The sequence below is a fragment of the Heterodontus francisci genome, chromosome 1 (genome assembly GCF_036365525.1).
Source record: "Heterodontus francisci isolate sHetFra1 chromosome 1, sHetFra1.hap1, whole genome shotgun sequence".
Lineage (NCBI taxonomy): Eukaryota > Metazoa > Chordata > Chondrichthyes > Heterodontiformes > Heterodontidae > Heterodontus > Heterodontus francisci.
The window spans coordinates 193,212,540-193,231,696 of NC_090371.1; the positions used below are offsets into that span (position 1 = coordinate 193,212,540).

General features: G+C 42.1%; 1 protein-coding gene across 1 annotated transcript in view; it reads right to left on the reverse strand.

Annotated features, from left to right (window-relative positions):
* Nucleotides 1–19,157, reverse strand: part of egf (epidermal growth factor) — a 197,532-nt gene that overhangs the window by 75,939 nt on the left and 102,436 nt on the right. The window contains exons 10-12 of the mRNA XM_068032277.1: nucleotides 16,178–16,300; nucleotides 8,737–8,859; nucleotides 1,745–1,870 (exon numbers count right to left, since the gene is read on the reverse strand). Of these exons, the coding sequence (XP_067888378.1) occupies nucleotides 1,745–1,870; nucleotides 8,737–8,859; nucleotides 16,178–16,300 (372 nt within the window). The remainder of the gene's footprint in view (nucleotides 1–1,744; nucleotides 1,871–8,736; nucleotides 8,860–16,177; nucleotides 16,301–19,157) is intronic.

Below are 19,157 nucleotides of genomic sequence, written 5' to 3' on the forward strand. Positions count from 1 at the left end.
TGTAAATTTTGCTCCCGTTGCCGAATGGCAGGGAGGTGACCACGAGGCCTCGTCGCCGCCGGCAATACCGGGCCGGGCCTTTCCAGCATCGAGGCCCGTGGCGGGCCTCTGCCGGAGGTATTTTCCAATCCCCCGCCTCACCACAACCCCCAGCGTTGGGGGGACTGTAAAATTCAGCCCAATATTTCTCCCCATCCTGACATGACTCCTGTAACGAGTACCTGATGTTTTCTATGACTCAGCTAACTTCCCTCCCATTCCCAGGTTTTACCCTATGGTTTGAGCTCTCAACTCATTGGGTTGACAACATTGGTAAATTGCAGTAGCACGCTCTTATCTCAGTTGTCCGCTTGCACGGAGCTGCCATCACTGAGACCCGTGTTATTTCGCGTGGGGGTCTCCTTTAACAGGAGGAGGCAGAGCGGCCACCCCCGATGATGTAAAGGGGGCAGTCACTCGGTTCCCGGCAATGGCATCCACGCCACCGCGCAGGTGCCGGTGCCATTTTTAAAGGGCTGCAAGCCGTTACTGGGAACTTTAATTTTTAAAGGGACATGGAGGTCAAATTAAAAGTTAAAACTTTATTAACCAATTGAAGCCCGTCTCCCACCCCTCAATAACCATTTAATATAGTTAACACAAATAAAAAACTTTTCTTGCCATCACCAACTCTGCCCCCCTGAGCTTTGCTACCTTTGCCTCTCAACCCCTTCCCACCAGCCCCTCAGCCAATAGAAAGTGTTTTCTCCACTTCCCCCCCTCCCGTCCTGATAATTTCACTCCTCCCCCACTCCCTACCAATGTCACGGAGTTCCGAAGGCATGCGAGTTCCGGTCAGCGGCCGGAGTATCGGTGTGAGATGGCTTCCGGGACAAGATAAGTTAATTTGCATGTGTTTAACTTAATTTTAATATTAAAATGAAGGGCCCGCCGCCGAGTGGCGGGGAGTGGTGGGGAGTGGGGGGGAGGGGGGCGCACTGAGGCCTTGTCGCCGCCGGCAAAATGCAACTGGGCCTTCTCAGCGTTGGGTGCCATGGCGGCCCTCTCCCGGAAGAATTTTCCAGGTGGAACGTGGTACAATGAACAAAAAGTGCTGAGAGTTTAAATGCTAATTGTCACTTTGTGTAATTTTAGGATTATTGCACTTTAGATAGAACTTCATGATTTACTGAAACAAAGGTTTTGAAAGATGGTGGAGACCTGACAACTTGTCATGCCAGGTTCTTTGCCAGTGGTGTGTTTTCATAGAATCAGACTGTTCTGAATTGGCTTCCATGCTGCAAATCTGAATGGAACCAACCTTTGATATGGGAGGCATTTTCCCAACAGTGGAAGGAATGAGCCTCAGAAAGAAAGGTATCTACTTGGGCGAGGAAATTGGACTTTTCAAAAATAAGTAATAAACATAAAAGTCATTTTACAAATCTGCTCCTCACTCGAAGTTTTGCTGGCAGTAACACATATTGGAATTTGGGCATGCACCCACCATAATTTTCTGGCCATTGAAATTAATTCTCGATATGTGCTCCCAGTGGGCAAAGCTCGATGCTATGACTACAAATTTGTAAAATTACTCCATATTTCTATAATTTGATTTTTTTTAAATTACATAATTATTGGGAGAGTGCTTTGAATCGAAAGAACTTCCCCAAAGTCTTTCCTTCCTATTAATATTCAAGTGCTATGTCCAAAATCAAGACGACATGATTTATTAAAACTGTCAATATCAGGCATTAAGATTGACCTGAGGCACTGCAGCGCTGTCCATCAAGTTGTAGTTGATAACCAGGCAGACACTCACATTCCCAAGATACTGGATTATGCATTACACAGATCTGGCTACAGCCACCATTATCTGATGCAGTGCAACCTGAAAAAAAAATACTAAATTGGTCACTGAATCACTCATAACTTATAATCATTCACACCAATTATTCTTTGTCTGGCTTTTTTGTCAACAGGGTGCTCTTCAGCAAAGATAGTTCTGGTCTATTGTTGTTTAATGCAGATTATCATACCTAAAATAGCTGCAGCCCAAAGTAGCATTTTATTTCGCAAGGAAATTGAAGGGGTGCCTGGTGAGCTGGTACAGAGACACCATACAGTAGTAGATTTTTGCTGTAGCAGAAAATAACCCTACCCCAAAATTCTCTAAAATCAATTATTTATATTTAATACAATTGTAACAATTAACATTTTTTTCTTTTAAAATTACACTAATATCAACGAAGTTAGTGTATCATCTCAACTGGCTTTACACATCTATCTCCAACAGATCATTAGTCACCTAGATTGAAAAGGAACACTTTGGTAATCAGCAAAAGTCACAATTTTAGGTATATAGGAATGTAAGGGAACTGGAAAAGGTCAGCGTTTAAAAGCACATTTCAGTACCTTTAATTCCCCCAGTTGTTTTTTTTTTGCCAAATGCCTTACAAGCTCCCTCTTAAAGTTATTGATGTTATCTATCATAACTGCCTCCTTGTTGTCAATGGTATGACAAATTACAGGGGAAACTGAGGAAGAAATGTTCCTAATGCATAGCTGATATTCCCAAGGCAATCAGCACCAAGTTCAATAAAAAATAATCCGGGTGCAATACATGATCATCAAGGGAACAATACATAATCTGGATAATGTAAGAGCGTAGGAAGAGAGAAAATATCATTTTAGTTTGTTCAGCCCATTCCTGCACCAAACTCTTCTTTCACAGGTTGATTTTTAACTTCACTGTCTGAAACCCAGAGATCTCCTGCACTTTGCTGAGTTAGTGATTCATCTAACTCCATTTAAAATTCTTCAAATATGTCAATATTTATTGTACTAATTAGTGCCAAAGGTAAATGAGAGTTGAGTATGGAGTGCCTTTTCAAACTGTCCAATCTATTAAAAACCTTTAATGGCAGACCAAAGATTTTATTGGCCCATATTTTGCTGGCAAAATAATGGTGAGGTTAAATGGTGTTCGCCATTATTAATGTGCAATTACTACAGCAACTTCAGTCGAGGGCAGATGTACGGTTAAACATGGAAATTCAGGAGTTGCTGTCCAAGTTGCACTGCTCCACCATCAGCTTTGTGAAAACAGCTGCGGCACAGTGGTGCAGTGGTTAGCATCACAGCCTCACAGATCCAGCGACCCGGGTCCAGTTCTGGGTACTGTCTGTGCAGAGTTTGCAAGTTCTCCCTGTGACGCATGGGTTTCTGCCAGGTGCTCTGGTTTCCTCCCACAGCCAAAGACTTGCAGGTTGATAGGTAAATTGGCCATTGTAAATTGCCCCGAGTATAACAGGCTCCAGAAGCTGGCCGAGCGCGTCTACCCTGAGGCACAGTGTGGCTTTCGTGCAGAGAGATCGACCGTTGACATGCTGTTCTGCCTTCGTCAGATACAGGAGAAATGCCGTGAACAACAGATGCCCCTCTACATTGCTTTCATTGATCTCACCAAAGCCTTTGACCTCGTCAGTAGACATGGTCTTTTCAGACTACTAGAAAAGATTGGATGTCCACCAAAGCTACTAAGTATCATTACCTCATTCCATGACAATATGAAAGGCACAATTCAACATGGTGGCTCCTCATCAGAGCCTTTTCCTATCCTGAGTGGTGTGAAACAGGGCTGTGTTCTCGCACGCACACTTTTTGGGATTTTCTTCTCCCTGCTGCTTTCACATGCGTTCAAGTCCTCTGAAGAAGGAATTTTCCTCCACACAAGATCAGGGGGCAGGTTGTTCAACCTTGCCCGTCTAAGAGCGAAGTCCAAAGTACGGAAGGTCCTCATCAGGGAACTCCTCTTTGCTGACGATGTTGCTTTAACATCTCACACTGAAGAGTGCCTGCAGAGTCTCATCGACAGGTTTGCGGCTGCCTGCAATGAATTTGGCCTAACCATCAGCCTTAATAAAACGAACATCATGGGGCAGGACGTCAGAAATGCTCCATCCATCAATATTGGTGACCACGCTCTAGAAGTGGTTCAAGAGTTCACCTACCTAGGCTCAACTATCACCAGTAACCTGTCTCTAGATGCAGAAATCAACAAACGCATGGGTAAGGCTTCCACTGCTATGTCCAGACTGGCCAAGAGAGTGTGGGAAAATGGCGCACTGACACGGAACACAAAAGTCCGAGTGTATCAGGCCTGTGTCCTCAGTACCTAGTATCTTGCTCTATGGCAGCGAGGCCTGGACGACGCATGCCAGCCAAGAGCAACGTCTCAATTCATTCCATCTTCGCTGCCTCCGGAGAATACTTGGCATCAGGTGGCAGGGCCGTATCTCCAACACAGAAGTCCTCGAAGTGGCCAACATCCCCAGCTTGTACACACTACTGAGTCAGCGGCGCTTGAGATGGCTTGGCCATGTGAGCCGCATGGAAGATGGCAGGATCCCCAAAGACACATTGTACAGCGAGCTCGCCACTGGTATCAGACCCACCGGCCGTCCATGTCTCCGCTATAAAGACGTCTGCAAACGTGACATGAAATCCTGTGACATTGATCACAAGTCGTGGGAGTCAGTTTCCAGCGTTCGCCAGAGCTGGCGGGCAGCCATAAAGACAGGGCTAAAATGTGGCGAGTCGAAGAGACTTAGTAGTTGGCAGGAAAAAAGACAGAGGCGCAAGGGGAGCGCCAACTGTGCAACAGCCCCGACAAACAAATTTCTCTGCAGCACCTGTGGAAGAGCCTGTCACTCTAGAATTGGCCTTTATAGCCACTCCAGGCGCTGCTTCACAAACCACTGACCACCTCCAGGCGTCTCTCGAGATAAGGAGGCCCAAAAGAAAAAAGAAAAAGAAAGAATAGGTAGGCGATAGGAGAATTGAGGGAAGGTGGGGATGTGGTAGGCAATATGGGATTAATGTAGGATTAGTATAAATGGGTGGCCGATGGTCGGCACAAGACTCGGTGGGCCGAAGGGCCTGTTTCAGTGCTGTATCTCTCCATAACTCTAAGCATCTTGCTGTCACCATTGAAACGTGGTAGACACAAACTAATCTTGCCACAAGATGTTAAGTCTTGCCATTTCAGTCCAAGTAGCCTTTTAATGATGTAACAGTGTTAATTACTGCCAAACAAACTCTCTGGCACTGAAAATTAACTATTATAAGTGTTGAACCTCATTCCTACAGCTTTTATTTGCTATTTGAGACATTAAAAATAAAAAGTTTAAAAAATAATCTTTAAAACTTTTCCGTTCTGTCTCTTTTTGTTTCTACTTTCTTCAATTTTTCTTGCCCTCTCTCTCTGTTTCCCTCTGTAGCTGATTTGACATTGGTTTCCCCCAACTCTAATTTACATTTCCATCTCAGTCCTTGTGCTGTTCATTTCAAATCGTTTAATCTGATTGGTTAAGGAGATATACAGTTGCTTTCCCCGTTCACTCAGGTTTCAGAAGCCCTGTTTCCCTTGTTGCAACATTGGATTGGATTTTATGCAGAAGGTGGGGCTCCCAGCAACTTGCCGCACAACAAATTAAGAAAACCTAAATATTCTGATTTTTTTTCCCATTGACTACAAATTAGTGAAGAATCTATTATCATTAGCATTTCCAGCTTTGATTTGATTGCATAGACAGTGCTTTGGAGGAAGCACTGTAGCACCCCAAAATTATTTTGGCAAGTACTTTGTAGTCGGCCATTGATTCCCTAGCCAGCGGAAAAGCCCCTGGGAAGGACAGCATTACCCCTGAAATAATCAAGAGTGCCAAGCCTGCTATACTCTCAGCACTACATGAACTGCTATGCCTGTGCTGGGACGAGGGAGCAGTACCCCAGGACATGCGCGATGCCAACATCATCACCCTCTATAAAAACAAAGGTGACCGCGGTGACTGCAACAACTACCGTGGAATCTCCCTGCTCAGCATAGTGGGGAAAGTCTTTGCTCGAGTCGCTCTGAACAGGCTCCAGAAGCTGGCCGAGCGCGTCTACCCTGAGGCACAGTGTGGCTTTCGTGCAGAGAGATCGACTATTGACATGCTGTTCTCCCTTCGTCAGATACAGGAGAAATGCCGCGAACAACAGATGCCCCTCTACATTGCTTTCATTGATCTCACCAAAGCCTTTAACCTCGTCAGCAGACGTGGTCTCTTCAGACTACTAGAAAAGATCGGATGTCCACCAAAGCTACTAAGTATCATCACCTCATTCCATGACAATATGAAAGGCACAATTCAACATGGTGGCTCCTCATCAGAGCCCTTTCCTATCCTGAGTGGTGTGAAACAGGGCTGTGTTCTCGCACCCACACTTTTTGGGATTTTCTTCTCCCTGCTGCTTTCACATGCGTTCAAATCCTCTGAAGAAGGAATTTTCCTCCACACAAGATCAGGGGGCAGGTTGTTCAACCTTGCCCGTCTAAGAGCGAAGTCCAAAGTACGGAAAGTCCTCATCAGAGAACTCCTCTTTGCTGACGATGCTGCTTTAACATCTCACACTGAAGAATGCCTGCAGAGTCTCATCGACAGGTTTGCGTCTGCCTGCAATGAATTTGGCCTAACCATCAGCCTCAAGAAAACGAACATCATGGGGCAGGATGTCAGAAATGCTCCATCCATCAATATTGGCGACCACGCTCTGGAAGTGGTTCAAGAGTTCACCTACCTAGGCTCAACTATCACCAGTAACCTGTCTCTAGATGCAGAAATCAACAAGCGCATGGGTAAGGCTTCCACTGCTATGTCCAGACTGGCCAAGAGAGTGTGGGAAAATGGCGCACTGACACGGAACACAAAAGTCCGAGTGTATCAGGCCTGTGTCCTCAGTACCTTGCTCTACGGCAGCGAGGCCTGGACAACGTATGCCAGCCAAGAGCGACGTCTCAATTCATTCCATCTTCGCTGCCTTCGGAGAATACTTGGCATCAGGTGGCAGGACTATATCTCCAACACAGAAGTCCTTGAAGCGGCCAACACCCCCAGCTTATACACACTACTGAGTCAGCGGCGCTTGAGATGGCTTGGCCATGTGAGCCGCATGGAAGATGGCAGGATCCCCAAAGACACATTGTACAGCGAGCTCGCCACTGGTATCAGACCCACCGGCCGTCCATGTCTCCGTTATAAAGACGTCTGCAAACGCGACATGAAATCGTGTGACATTGATCACAAGTCGTGGGAGTCAGTTGCCAGCATTCGCCAGAGCTGGCGGGCAGCCATAAAGACAGGGCTAAATTGTGGCGAGTCGAAGAGACTTAGTAGTTGGCAGGAAAAAAGACAGAGGCGCAAGGTGAGAGCCAACTGTGCAACAGCCCCAACAAACAAATTTCTCTGCAGCACCTGTGGAAGAGCCTGTCACTCCAGAATTGGCCTTTATAGCCACTCCAGGCGCTGCTTCACAAACCACTGACCACCTCCAGGCGCGTATCCATTGTCTCTCGAGATAAGGAGGCCCAAAAGAAAGTATAAATGGGTGGCCGATGGTCGGCACAAGACTCGGTGGGCCGAAGGGCCTGTTTCAGTGCTGTATCTCTCCATAACTCTAAGCATCTTGCTGTCACCATTGAAACGTGGTAGACACAAACTAATCTTGCCACAAGATGTTAAGTCTTGCCATTTCAGTCCAAGTAGCCTTTTAATGATGTAACAGTGTTAATTACTGCCAAACAAACTCTCTGGCACTGAAAATTAACTATTATAAGTGTGGAACCTCATTCCTACAGCTTTTAATTGCTATTTGAGACATTAAAAATAAAAAGTTTAAAAAATAATCTTCAAAACTTTTCCGTTCTGTCTCTTTTTGTTTCTACTTTCTTCAATTTTTCTTGCCCTCTCTCTCTGTTTCCCTCTGTAGCTGATTTGACATTGGTTTCCCCCAACTCTAATTTACATTTCCATCTCAGTCCTTGTGCTGTTCATTTCAAATCGTTTAATCTGATTGGTTAAGGAGATATACAGTTGCTTTCCCCGTTCACTCAGGTTTCAGAAGCCCTGTTTCCCTTGTTGCAACATTGGATTGGATTTTATGCAGAAGGTGGGGCTCCCAGCAACTTGCCGCACAACAAATTAAGAAAACCTAAATATTCTGATTTTTTTTCCCATTGACTACAAATTAGTGAAGAATCTATTATCATTAGCATTTCCAGCTTTGATTTGATTGCATAGACAGTGCTTTGGAGGAAGCACTGTAGCACCCCAAAATTATTTTGGCAAGTACTTTGTAGTCGGTATATAAGCAAAGTGGGTCTATTGCTCCCACAACTTAATTCTTCTCCAATTATGAATTTTTCCTTTTACCATGGATGGATTTATCAAAAATGAACTTCTTGTACAGATAATTTGCCTCATTAGATCAGTACTTAATGCTTCAGATGCAAATCCTGCACTCCAAATCCCACTACCTCATGGGACGTCCTGCCCACGTGCCTAAAGATCTGTGGGTTGCAAATTGGGCTGTTCAGTCACATGAAGACTCATGGCAGAAACTTGTGACCCTGAGTAGATGTCGTCCTTGAATCAAGGGCCAATGCTATGAGAAAACCAGATCATGTGTATTCTGATTAGCTAATCAGTTGTGTATTCATTTTAATTAATCCAAACTCTATAACTCACAAGGATCAAAATAATGAATCACTGTTAAATTCTGCAGAAACCATTGTAAAATATACCGCATAAATCTAATGTGCTCTTCACTTTCATAAAGTCTAGGCCTTAATGTTGTTAACATTTATTGATAGTCAAACACATTCAACTTCATAGGGTAAATATTTTTAATGTATTTTGCATTCTCATATTGTACCTGAACAGGTTTTTCTATCTGATCCTAAAATAGATCCTGGTGGACAGACACAGGTTGGCCCTTCAGATGTCTGGATGCAATCATGACTGCATTCAGTATAATTTTCCAAACAAGGAATCGGATCTGGTGAATAAACAAAATAGAGCAGCAATGAAATTATCGGAGTATTATTAATATTGCTTCTATACAATACAATGGCTGGATTTTGCGTATTATTACTGTTGGATTTTGAGTGGCACTGGGTTGTAAATCATCTGGGCAACCATCTCACCAGTCACTGCCACTTCCAGGATTTTCCAATTAAAGTAGCAGTGGACATTAAATATTCTTGGATCTGTTCAAAGGAGGCCATAAAGACAGAATAAGAAAATGTTTTCTCCATTTTTATTTTCTACTTTTATTTCAAGATGAGATTGATATTTTTTGTGAGGAAAGGGTTTCAATGGAGTAAGGGCAAATGGAGTTGAGGTATGTGTCAGCCATGTTCTAAGTGAATACCACAACTCTGGTACTGTGTGCAGTTCTGGTCACCTCATTACAGAAAGGATGCAATTACACTTTGGAGGGGACAGAGGGAATTTACCAAGATGTTGCCGGGACTGGAAAAATGCAGCTATGAAGAAAGATTGGATAGGCTGGGGTTGTTCTCCTTGGACAGAGAAGGCTGAGGGGAGATCTAATTGAAATGCACCAAATTTTGAGGGACCTGGATACAGTGGAGAGGTCAGTGACTAGTGGGCATAGATTTAAAGTGATTGGTAGAAAGATTAGAGGGGAGAAGAGGAAAAATGTTTTCACCCAGAGTGTGGTGGGGGTCTGGAACTCACTGCCTGAAAGGGTTGTAGAGGCAGAAACCCTCAACTCATTTAAAAGGAGTCTGGATATGCACCTCAAGTGCCGGAATCTGCAGGGCTATGGACCAAATGCTGGAAGGAGGGATTAGACTGGGTGCTCAGTTTTTGGCTGGCACAGACATGATGGGCCAAGTGGCCTGTTTCTGTGCTGTAAACTTTCTATGATTCTATGATTCTAACAGGCTCGTGGGGATGAATGGCCCCCTCCTGTTACTATGCTCCAATGTAGATTTTGAGACCATTAAAATTAATTCATAATAATTTGGTTATTAATTCATAAAGATAATTTAGCCAAAGAATGTTACTTAATTTTGCATGTAGATAAATTTCTATTGAACCAAAATGGAGTTTTTGGATGGTCCTTTTGTTGTATACGAATTAGGGGCAGGAGCAGGCCACTCGACCCCTCGAGCCTGCTTCACCATTCAATAAGATCATGTATGATCTGATTGTAACCTCAACTCCACATTCCCGCCTACCCCCAATAACCTTTCACTCCCTTACTTATATACGAACATACGACTATATGAAATACAATTATTGTACATTATCCAGGCCAAACTAAGGAAGCAAAAATTGGTCAATGCGAACTGTGAAAAGGGGGCTCATGGTGAATTTTCAACCTGTTTTAATAATGGCAAAGGAAATTAGGTGCGGCGTAAAATGGGCTGCTGATTCGCTATGAGTATATTTTGTACTCATGCCTAATTCATACATGTGGGGGCATAGAACACCATTGTACATTGATACTGCAATTTTAAGTTATTGCATCTGAATGCGGTATCCTAATACTGCAGCTTCCTCACTATGCAGTATTCTTTATGTGGCTATTTTATAGATTTGCACTCATTATTTATTTCTTGTGGAATTCCACTTAAACCAATTAATAGATTTGGGTGTAAGAAGAGTGATGAGTAAGTGGAACTCGCTGACCCATTGAGGCAAATAGCACAGATGCATTTAAGGGGAAGCTAGATAAATATATGAGGGATAATGGAATAGAAGGGTGAGATGAATGAAAATGGGAGTTTGGTCATGTGCAGCATAAACACTGGCATAGACCATGTTAAATGCTGTAAGATTCTTTGTACTAATTGCCTTGACTAATAATTATGTTCTTATACTATATAATGAGCAACATTGTGGCTTTAGAGGAAAATCCTCCATCAACAATAGCTTTCTGTGAGACTTTGAAAAAAGAAATCTCAAATTTATGCATTAACATCACTCCAGTCTATTAATTTACATTTGAGATTTCACTTATTAATAATGGTATAAAAACTGCTCTTAGTACCCTTTTTCAGGATAATGAGCATCTGCTGGGTCTTTAATTGTGGGTTTTTAAACTATTTTTTATTTACCATCTGTAATAAAATAGTTTAGAATCTTGGATGCTTCGGTGTGCAGAGGATGTTTGTGTTTTATCAGTTCTTGTCATGAAATAAATTTATTTTTATGCAATATGAAATCAGATCACAGTTCAATATCCACAACAAATTCTCTGTCAAATGGCTGCTAGCTTACTGTCGTTCTTTAATATTTTTATCCATCAAAAAACAATACACTGGACTCAGCAGTTAGAATAATCATGACTTGTCATTGGACCATCACCACATTGAAAATACCGCACCTGGTACAATGTATAGATTGTCAATAGGTATAGAAAGTAATTTAAAAATTGGGTTAATCACTGTTATCGGGTGTTTGCCTGTGTTAAAAGTACTATATAAAGGCAACTTGCTATTATTTACTCAGTATTATACTGAAATATGATAGGTAAGATTAAAATTGCCCCTTCACTTCAACCAAGGTGAATCATTCCTTGATAATCTACATGAAGGTATATGTAAAACTTAAGGTAACTCCACCTGCAAAGGAAAGGCATCAGCAGTAAAATAATATTACAGCTTTTGTTTTAGATAATGCACACCACTATTGCATGCATCTCAATTTTATTCTAGGTTTTATTATGCCAGATGTGTTATTACTTATTCACGTGTACTGATTTAAAAGCCACATCAATGCTACATTCACAGACAATAACCTTTATTTCCATAGCGCCTTTAATGTAACAAAATATCCCAAGATGTTTCATAGTTGATGACCAGACCCAAGCAAAAATAGAGGGCAGACAAGATATGAATGAAAGCACCATAGAAGAGGCAGGTTTTCAGACAGATTTTGAAGATTGGGAGAGATGCAGAAAGATGAAGGACTTTAGAGTGGGGAGTTTCAGTCTGTGGAAGTAAGCTGGCTGAAAACTCAGCCACTGATGGTAGAGCAGGAAGATCGCACAGCTGACCAGGTTTAGGTCTGTGGCAGGTACAGGTAAAGATGAAGGGCTGGGAAAATTTATAAATGTAGGGATAGGTGAGATTGCAGAGGGATTCAAAGAGGAGAAGTAAGACTTTGAATCTGCATGGGGTGTTGGTCAGCCAATGCAGGTCAACAAAGATTGGGGCAATAGGTCAATGGAATCCAGTCAGGAATAGGATGCAGCTAGAAGAGTTCTGGGGAGTTGGACTTTATGAATGATGGAACCTAGGAGGCCAGACAGAAGGGTATTAGAAATGACAATTGTGGAGGTGGCAAAGACAAGGATGAGAATTTCAGCAGCATTGGGAATAAGGTAGGCATTGAGAAAGGATGATGTTTTGAATGCAGAAGTAGGTGGTCTTGGTGATAAACTGGAACTATGTTTTAAAGCTCAGTTCTGGCTTGAGCGGGATACTGAGATTGTGCACAATCAGACTAAATTTCAGCAGGCTGTCAGGGAAGGGATTTGGAGTCTAGATTTCAGAGCTTCTAATGTGGATCAAACTGAAGACTTTGGACTTATCAATGTTCAGCTGCAAAAAATTTCTGATTCCTCCACAATTTGATGTTGGACAGTCTAAATGTATGTTTCTAGTCATGAAATCATAGCTGGTAGTGGAGAAGTAAAGATGAATATCATCAGCATACATACGAAAGTTGACCGAGTAATTACAGATAATGTCATCCAGGATATAGTTGAGGAATATGAGGGGCTCAAGGATGGAATCTTGGGGCAGCATTTCGGTACAGCAGGAGTATTCTTCATAGGAGGTGCACTGGCAACATCTGCAAAGGTAGGAATGGAACCAAATGAGGGTAAGCCATAGAGGATCACAGAGGAGAGGCAATGGAACAAAAGGAATGGTGAGCTAACTATACTGGAGGTCACAGAGAGATTGAGGAGGATGAAGGAACATAATGCACCACGATGACAGTCACACAGTTGTTGATGACTTCGATCAGGGCTTTTTCAGTACTCTGGGCAGGACAGAAGCTGGATGGAAGGGATTCAAACAGGGTGTGGTAAGAGAAGTGGGCAGCAAGTAGGGTGAGGTTAATGCATTTCAGAACTGTAAAGAAAAAGGCAAGGTTGGAGAAAGGGTGGTAATTAGAAAGAAGGAAAGACTTGCATTATATAGAGCCTTTCAGGATATCCCAAAGTGCTTTACAGCCAATGATGATCTTTGGAAATGTAGTCACTGTTGTGATATGGAGGAAACAGGGTGATCGAATGTAGGTATTTGAAGGAACATGATGATTAGGTCGCTCTGCCTTGATCTATATACATGGGTAGCTGGGTAAGGAGGGATAAGATAGTGCACCTCCAGTGTAAAAGCAGCTCCCTCCCAATCCTCAACTTCTACCTCCAAAATGAGCAAATAGAAAGGCATACACAGTTGGATGCCTTACTTCTTAATTATGAAGAGGCAACTTAAAATGTAGCTGCAGCCAAGTCACAGGTGCAAAATATCAACACCTGCCACACCTTCAACAAAAATGTAAGACAGAAACCAAAGGAGGACACAAATATCATACCAGAAATGTTGGGGAACACAGGGCTTAGTGAAAGAGAGCAACTGAAGGAAATCAGTATTGTAGAGAAATGGTGTTGGGGAAATTGGTGGGATTGAAGGCCAATAAATCCCCACGGCCTGATGGTATGCATCACAGAGTACTTAAGGAAGTGGCCCTAGAAATAGTGGATGCACTGGTGGTCATATTCCAAGATTCTATAGACTCTGGAACAGTTCCTACAGATTGGAGGGTAGCAAATGTAACCCCACTATTTAAAAAGGGTGGTAGAGAGAAAGCAGGGAATTATAGACCAGTCAGCCTGACGTCGGTAGTGGGGAAAATTCTTGAGTCCATTATCAAAGATTTTATAGCAGAGCACTTAGAGAACAGTGGTAGAATCGGGCAGAGTCAGCACAGATTTACGAAAGGGAAATTATGCTTGACAAATCTACTAGAATTCTTTGAGGATGTAACAAGTAGAGTTGATGAGGGGGAGCCAGTGGATGTGGTTTATTTGGACTTTCAGAAGGCTTTCGACAAAGTCCCACATAAGAGATTAGCGTATAAAATTAAAGCACATGGGATTGGGGGTAGTGTATTGCGATGGATAGAAAATTGGTTGGCAGACAGGAAACAAAGAGTAGGGATAAATGGGTCTTTTTCCGAATGGCAGGCAGTGACTAGTGGGGTACCGCAGGGACTGGTGCTAGGACCCCAGCTATTCACCATATATATTAATGATTAGATGAGGGAACTAAATATAATATCTCCAAATTTGCAGATGACACAAAACTGGGTGGGAGGGTGAGTTGTGAGGAGGATGCAGAGAGGCTTCAGGGTGATTTGGACAAGTTGAGTGAGTGGGCTAATGCATGGCAGATGCAGTATAATGTGGATAAATGTGAGGTTATCCACTTTGGTAGCAAAAACAGGAAGGCAGGTTATTATCTGAATGGCTATAAACCGAGAGAGGGGAATATGCAGCGAGACCTGGGTGTTCTCGTACACCAGTCGCTGAAGGTAAGCATGCAGGTCTAACAGGCGGTAAAAAAAGCAAATGGTATGTTGGCCTTCATAACGAGAGGATTCGAGTACAGGAGCAGGGATGTCTTGCTGCAATTATAGAGGGCCTTGGTGAGGCCACATCTGGAATATTGTGTGCAGTTTTGGTCTCTTTATCTGAGGAAGGATGTTCTTGCTATAGAGGGAGTGCAGAGAAATATTACCAGACTGATTCCTGGGATGGTGGGACTGACGTATGAGGAGAGATTGAGTTGGTTAGGATTATATTTGCTGGAGCTCCGAATAGTGAGGGGGGAATCTCATAGAAACCTATGAAATTCTAACAGGACTTGACAGGGTAGATGCAGGAAGGATGCTCCCAATGGTGGGGGAGTCCAGAACCAGGGGTCATAGTCTAAGGATACGGGGTAACCTTTCAGGACTGAGATGAGGAGAAATTTCTTCACTCAGAGAGTGATGAACCTGTGGAGTTCACTCCCACAGAAAGCAGTTGAGGCCAAAACATTGTATGTTTTCAAGAAGGAGTTACATATAGCTCTTGGGTCCAAAGGGATCAAAGGGTATGGGCCGAAAGCGGGAACAGGTTACTGAGTTGGATGATCAGCCATGATCATAATGAATGGTGGAGCAGGCTTGAAGGGCTGAATGGCCTACTCCTGCTCCTATTTTCTATGTTTCTATGTTTCAAACGCGATCCCTATACAATGAAAAATATGCAGAAACAATTCTATGATACACAATTGCTGAATAGGATGTTGGATATATGGTGGGTTAAATGTCATAATGGACTGGTTTGTTTTTCTTCCCATTTATTGCTAATGCCAAAATTTAAGGTCCTGCAAATTTGTGTGGTGACATCCAGTTAAAAATGTTGGGCTGCATTCTCAGATAATCTTCGCCATTGACCCTATCAATGTATGTAATGTTAGGGGAATGTTCCCAAATTTAAATAATTCTGTACCGTGCATCTCAGGCACCTGCCATAACTGGAAGAGTAAAGTAGTGACTGAAGCCTGCCACTAGGAAATATTTAAAAGTTCCAGGCCTAGCAGCTTTCTGATCAGGGCCCATAAGCCCTTATTTAAAGGGGGTTGATTTCTGTCCTCATTTTCATTTTCTCTTTGGATGTGCAGATTAACTTCCAGACCTAGACTCCCAGGTGAGCCTTACTTCTACCAGCTGGGAGGCCAGCATGTCTCTTTTCATCCAGCATACTGTCCGCCCCCTCAACCCCAGCAGATCCCAGGACATAGATGAGGAAACCCCTGGTCTGGAACTCCCCTCCCTAGTTCACATTGTTGGACCTTGATCTGCTCCAGATAAGGGTCTATGGAAGCATTTGATGCCCCAGCCAAATTCCAATATATTCTGCTGCACTCCTGCCTGACTTACAGCAGGGCAACACCTGAAAATCTGGAGAAATTTCAGGCCAAAATCCTGCATAAACGGCTTCTTATATTAAACAAAAACTGCTCTGATGATATTTAACACCATTTAAAAAAGACAATTTTACCAAATATTACAGAGCTGTCCAATACAGATTAAGCGTAATCTCTGTACTTAATATCATTCTTTTACATTGTAAATTCTGGGCTGTATGGATGTTGCAAAGAATACTTTATAGAAAACAAAATTAGGTGAAATGCTACAAAGGGTAAGTGTTGAGAGGTTGAATGGTCTTGTCCCTGATTTTTCTTATATTTTCATCGAAAAGTACACTCACAATACCTTACCATGACAGGTTTTCATGTCAGGCAACAGTACAAATCCTTCTGGACAGTAGCAGTGATAAGAGCCTGGGAAGTTCTCACAGCCTAGCGTACACCCATGATTCCAAAAGGCACATTCGTTGACATCTGAGTAATACAGAGATATGTATATCAGAGAAAGGAAAAGTAACATGATGTTTTTATATTTGGAACAAGGTAAAACACATAAATATTACTGTGCTAAGCTATGGGGAAGGAATTGGTGTAATTGGATAGCTCTTTAAAGAGCCAGCAGAGAGTCGATAGGTCAAATGGCATTATTTTGTGCTGTACAATTCTATGTTTGGCAGTGAGATAGCTGTAGGTCTCACTGTCTGAATTCTCCCTCATTCTCCACTGCTATCTCATTCGATTTTAAGTAGGATCACGGAAGAGAAACCATCTCAATGTGCCACTGAAAGAAGCACTGAATGACCATCTTTGGAGCTTGCTTGATGGAGGTGTTCATGTACCATTTAAAAGACCCAAGAAAAAAATAATTGTATTCATATTTCAAATGATCCAAGTGGGAGTTGCCTCTGCTGGTTTTTGCCGCTCTTGGTCAGGCAGTTCCGTTGATTCTTATTGTACAAAAGACTTACCCGCAGATGTATTCCAATTCCATTGCTGAGAAAAAAATTCTAAAACATTTTTCTAAAATTGTAGATTTTATAGTTGTTATACAAATGGTTGATCTCCTTACAAACATTAGAAGCATTGTCGGTAGATAAATGAGGATAGATAATAGGAGATTTTCTGCATTGGTATTCCTGGCACATGCTATTAGCCTATATCAGCAAATTGCCCAAAATCTGGAGCACTGAAGCAAAAATTCTCCCTTCTATTATATTTGCAGAATACATAAACATGAACATGCGATTCATGTGTACATGCCAACATAGAATCACAGAAATTACAGTACAGAAAGAGGCCATTTGGCCCATTGCATTTGTGGCAGTAATAGTTCTTAAGCTGGAACAATTTCTCAAATTCCATGCAAAGCATAGGCACAGCATATAACATGCAAAATGCACGCACAAGACAACATACAATGTACATGCATGTGACTAACATACAATACACATACACAAAGTCGCAGGCCCAATGTCATTCTGTTTCTGATTAAATTTGAAAAAGGCTAAGTGAGTTACTGATAGGTTTTTTGATTTCTTTACAGTTGTTGAATTTTTATGTATTTATGTTAGAAATGTGAATCTTTATATCTTACGGTGGAGTGGGTGGGAAGCAGCAGTCGTTCAAAGGATATGGAAAGAAAATTCTGGGATGTGATTGTTTCATTTTTTTGTGAATAGGAATATTTTCAGTGATTGAGGAATAAGTGTTTAAATGTTTTGTTGTGTTTTAGTGAATGTAAAATTTGAGTAAATGAACCTGCTTTGTGTCCTATCAGATTCCCATCCCATGGACATGTCACCCTATTATCTTATTACCCTACAGACATTTGTCAGATGTGAAACTTCTAATGATACAGATTTGACCAATGTTACTAATCACTGGGAATCTCCTCATGGATTCTCCCACTCAGTTGCCGTAACATCAGCAGAAGTTTGGCAGAAACTCCATATTTGTGTATAAATAGTGTTTTCATTAAAGTTACGGTGATGGAACAGGAGAAGCTTCAAGGAGGTTCCTAGTGATTGATTTTTAAAATGATTAGCAGTTTGTATCACAGCATGAAGTGATATGATTTTTCTTCCAAGATTCCCAATAGAATCATCTCTTAAATAAAGGCCACCTATGGAAAGGAACGAAAAATATATGGCTTAAAGTGAATGAATGAACCGATCTCTGTTACTCATATGAACCACCTCACAATGACTCAAGGGACCAGGAGCTCCACTGACAGAGGCATGGCAACAGGAGGTAAAAATTCTACTTTGGGGGGGTACTCCAGATGGAAAATCACAGGCTTGGCATGCATCGTTTCATATTATGCAATCCTGGCACATGCTGAGAGCACTGTAGTGGAATTTTTACCCCCAGGTTCCTTGCCTGCTCCATCATGAAGGATGGCACATGGGATGGAAGGTCCTGTGGATGGAAGAAAAAGTAACGCAACCTGGGAAAGAGAAGGAAACCCATTTTAAAATTATGAGAAATAATGACTGCCAACAATGTTTTTAAAATAGTGTTCCTTTTTAAAAGATATTTTAATTTATGTTAATGTAGGAACATATTGTAGGTGAATTTCTACCATAACTTCTGAGGAAGATCTGCAGAAACCCAGGAGAAACAGTGCTTTGACAAAATGCAAGTGAAGGACCACTGTGCAGAACAACACCAAATATTGAAAAAAGGAAAAAAATCCAGAAGCACTGAGTATTCCATTTTACACGATTGTAGGTTGTAAGCAGAAAATAAGATTGAAAAAGGGAAAAAGTTCAGGGTTTTGAGCTTAACAGAAAAAGCAAACTGGAGTGGGAGATGCTGCAATGAGTTTATAACAATAACAACTTGCAGTTATATAGATCCTTTAATGTTGAAAAATGTTTCAATGTGCTTAACAAGAGCATTATCAATAAAAAATTAACAGCAAGCCACAGTAGGAACACGCAGGCCAGATGATAAAAAGCTTAATCAAACAGGTAGATTTAAGGAGCATCTTAAAGGAGGAGAAAGAGGTAGAGAGGCAGAGAGGTTTGGGAAGATAATTCCAGAGCTGAGGGCCAAGTCAGTAGAAAGGATGACTGCCAACGATGGAGCAGTTAAAACTGGTAATTTGCCATCTCCCAGAATTGGAGGAGTGCAGAGTTCTCAAGACTTGTAGAACTGGAGGAAGTGACTGAGATAGGAAATGGCGAACTAGGATGAAGATATTAACATTGAGACATTTCCGGACAGGGAGCCAGTGTAGGTCAACGAGCACAGTGATGATGGATAAACAGGATTTGGTGCAAGTTAATATTTGGATTAGCACAAGTTTATGTAGGGTGGAAGATAGGAG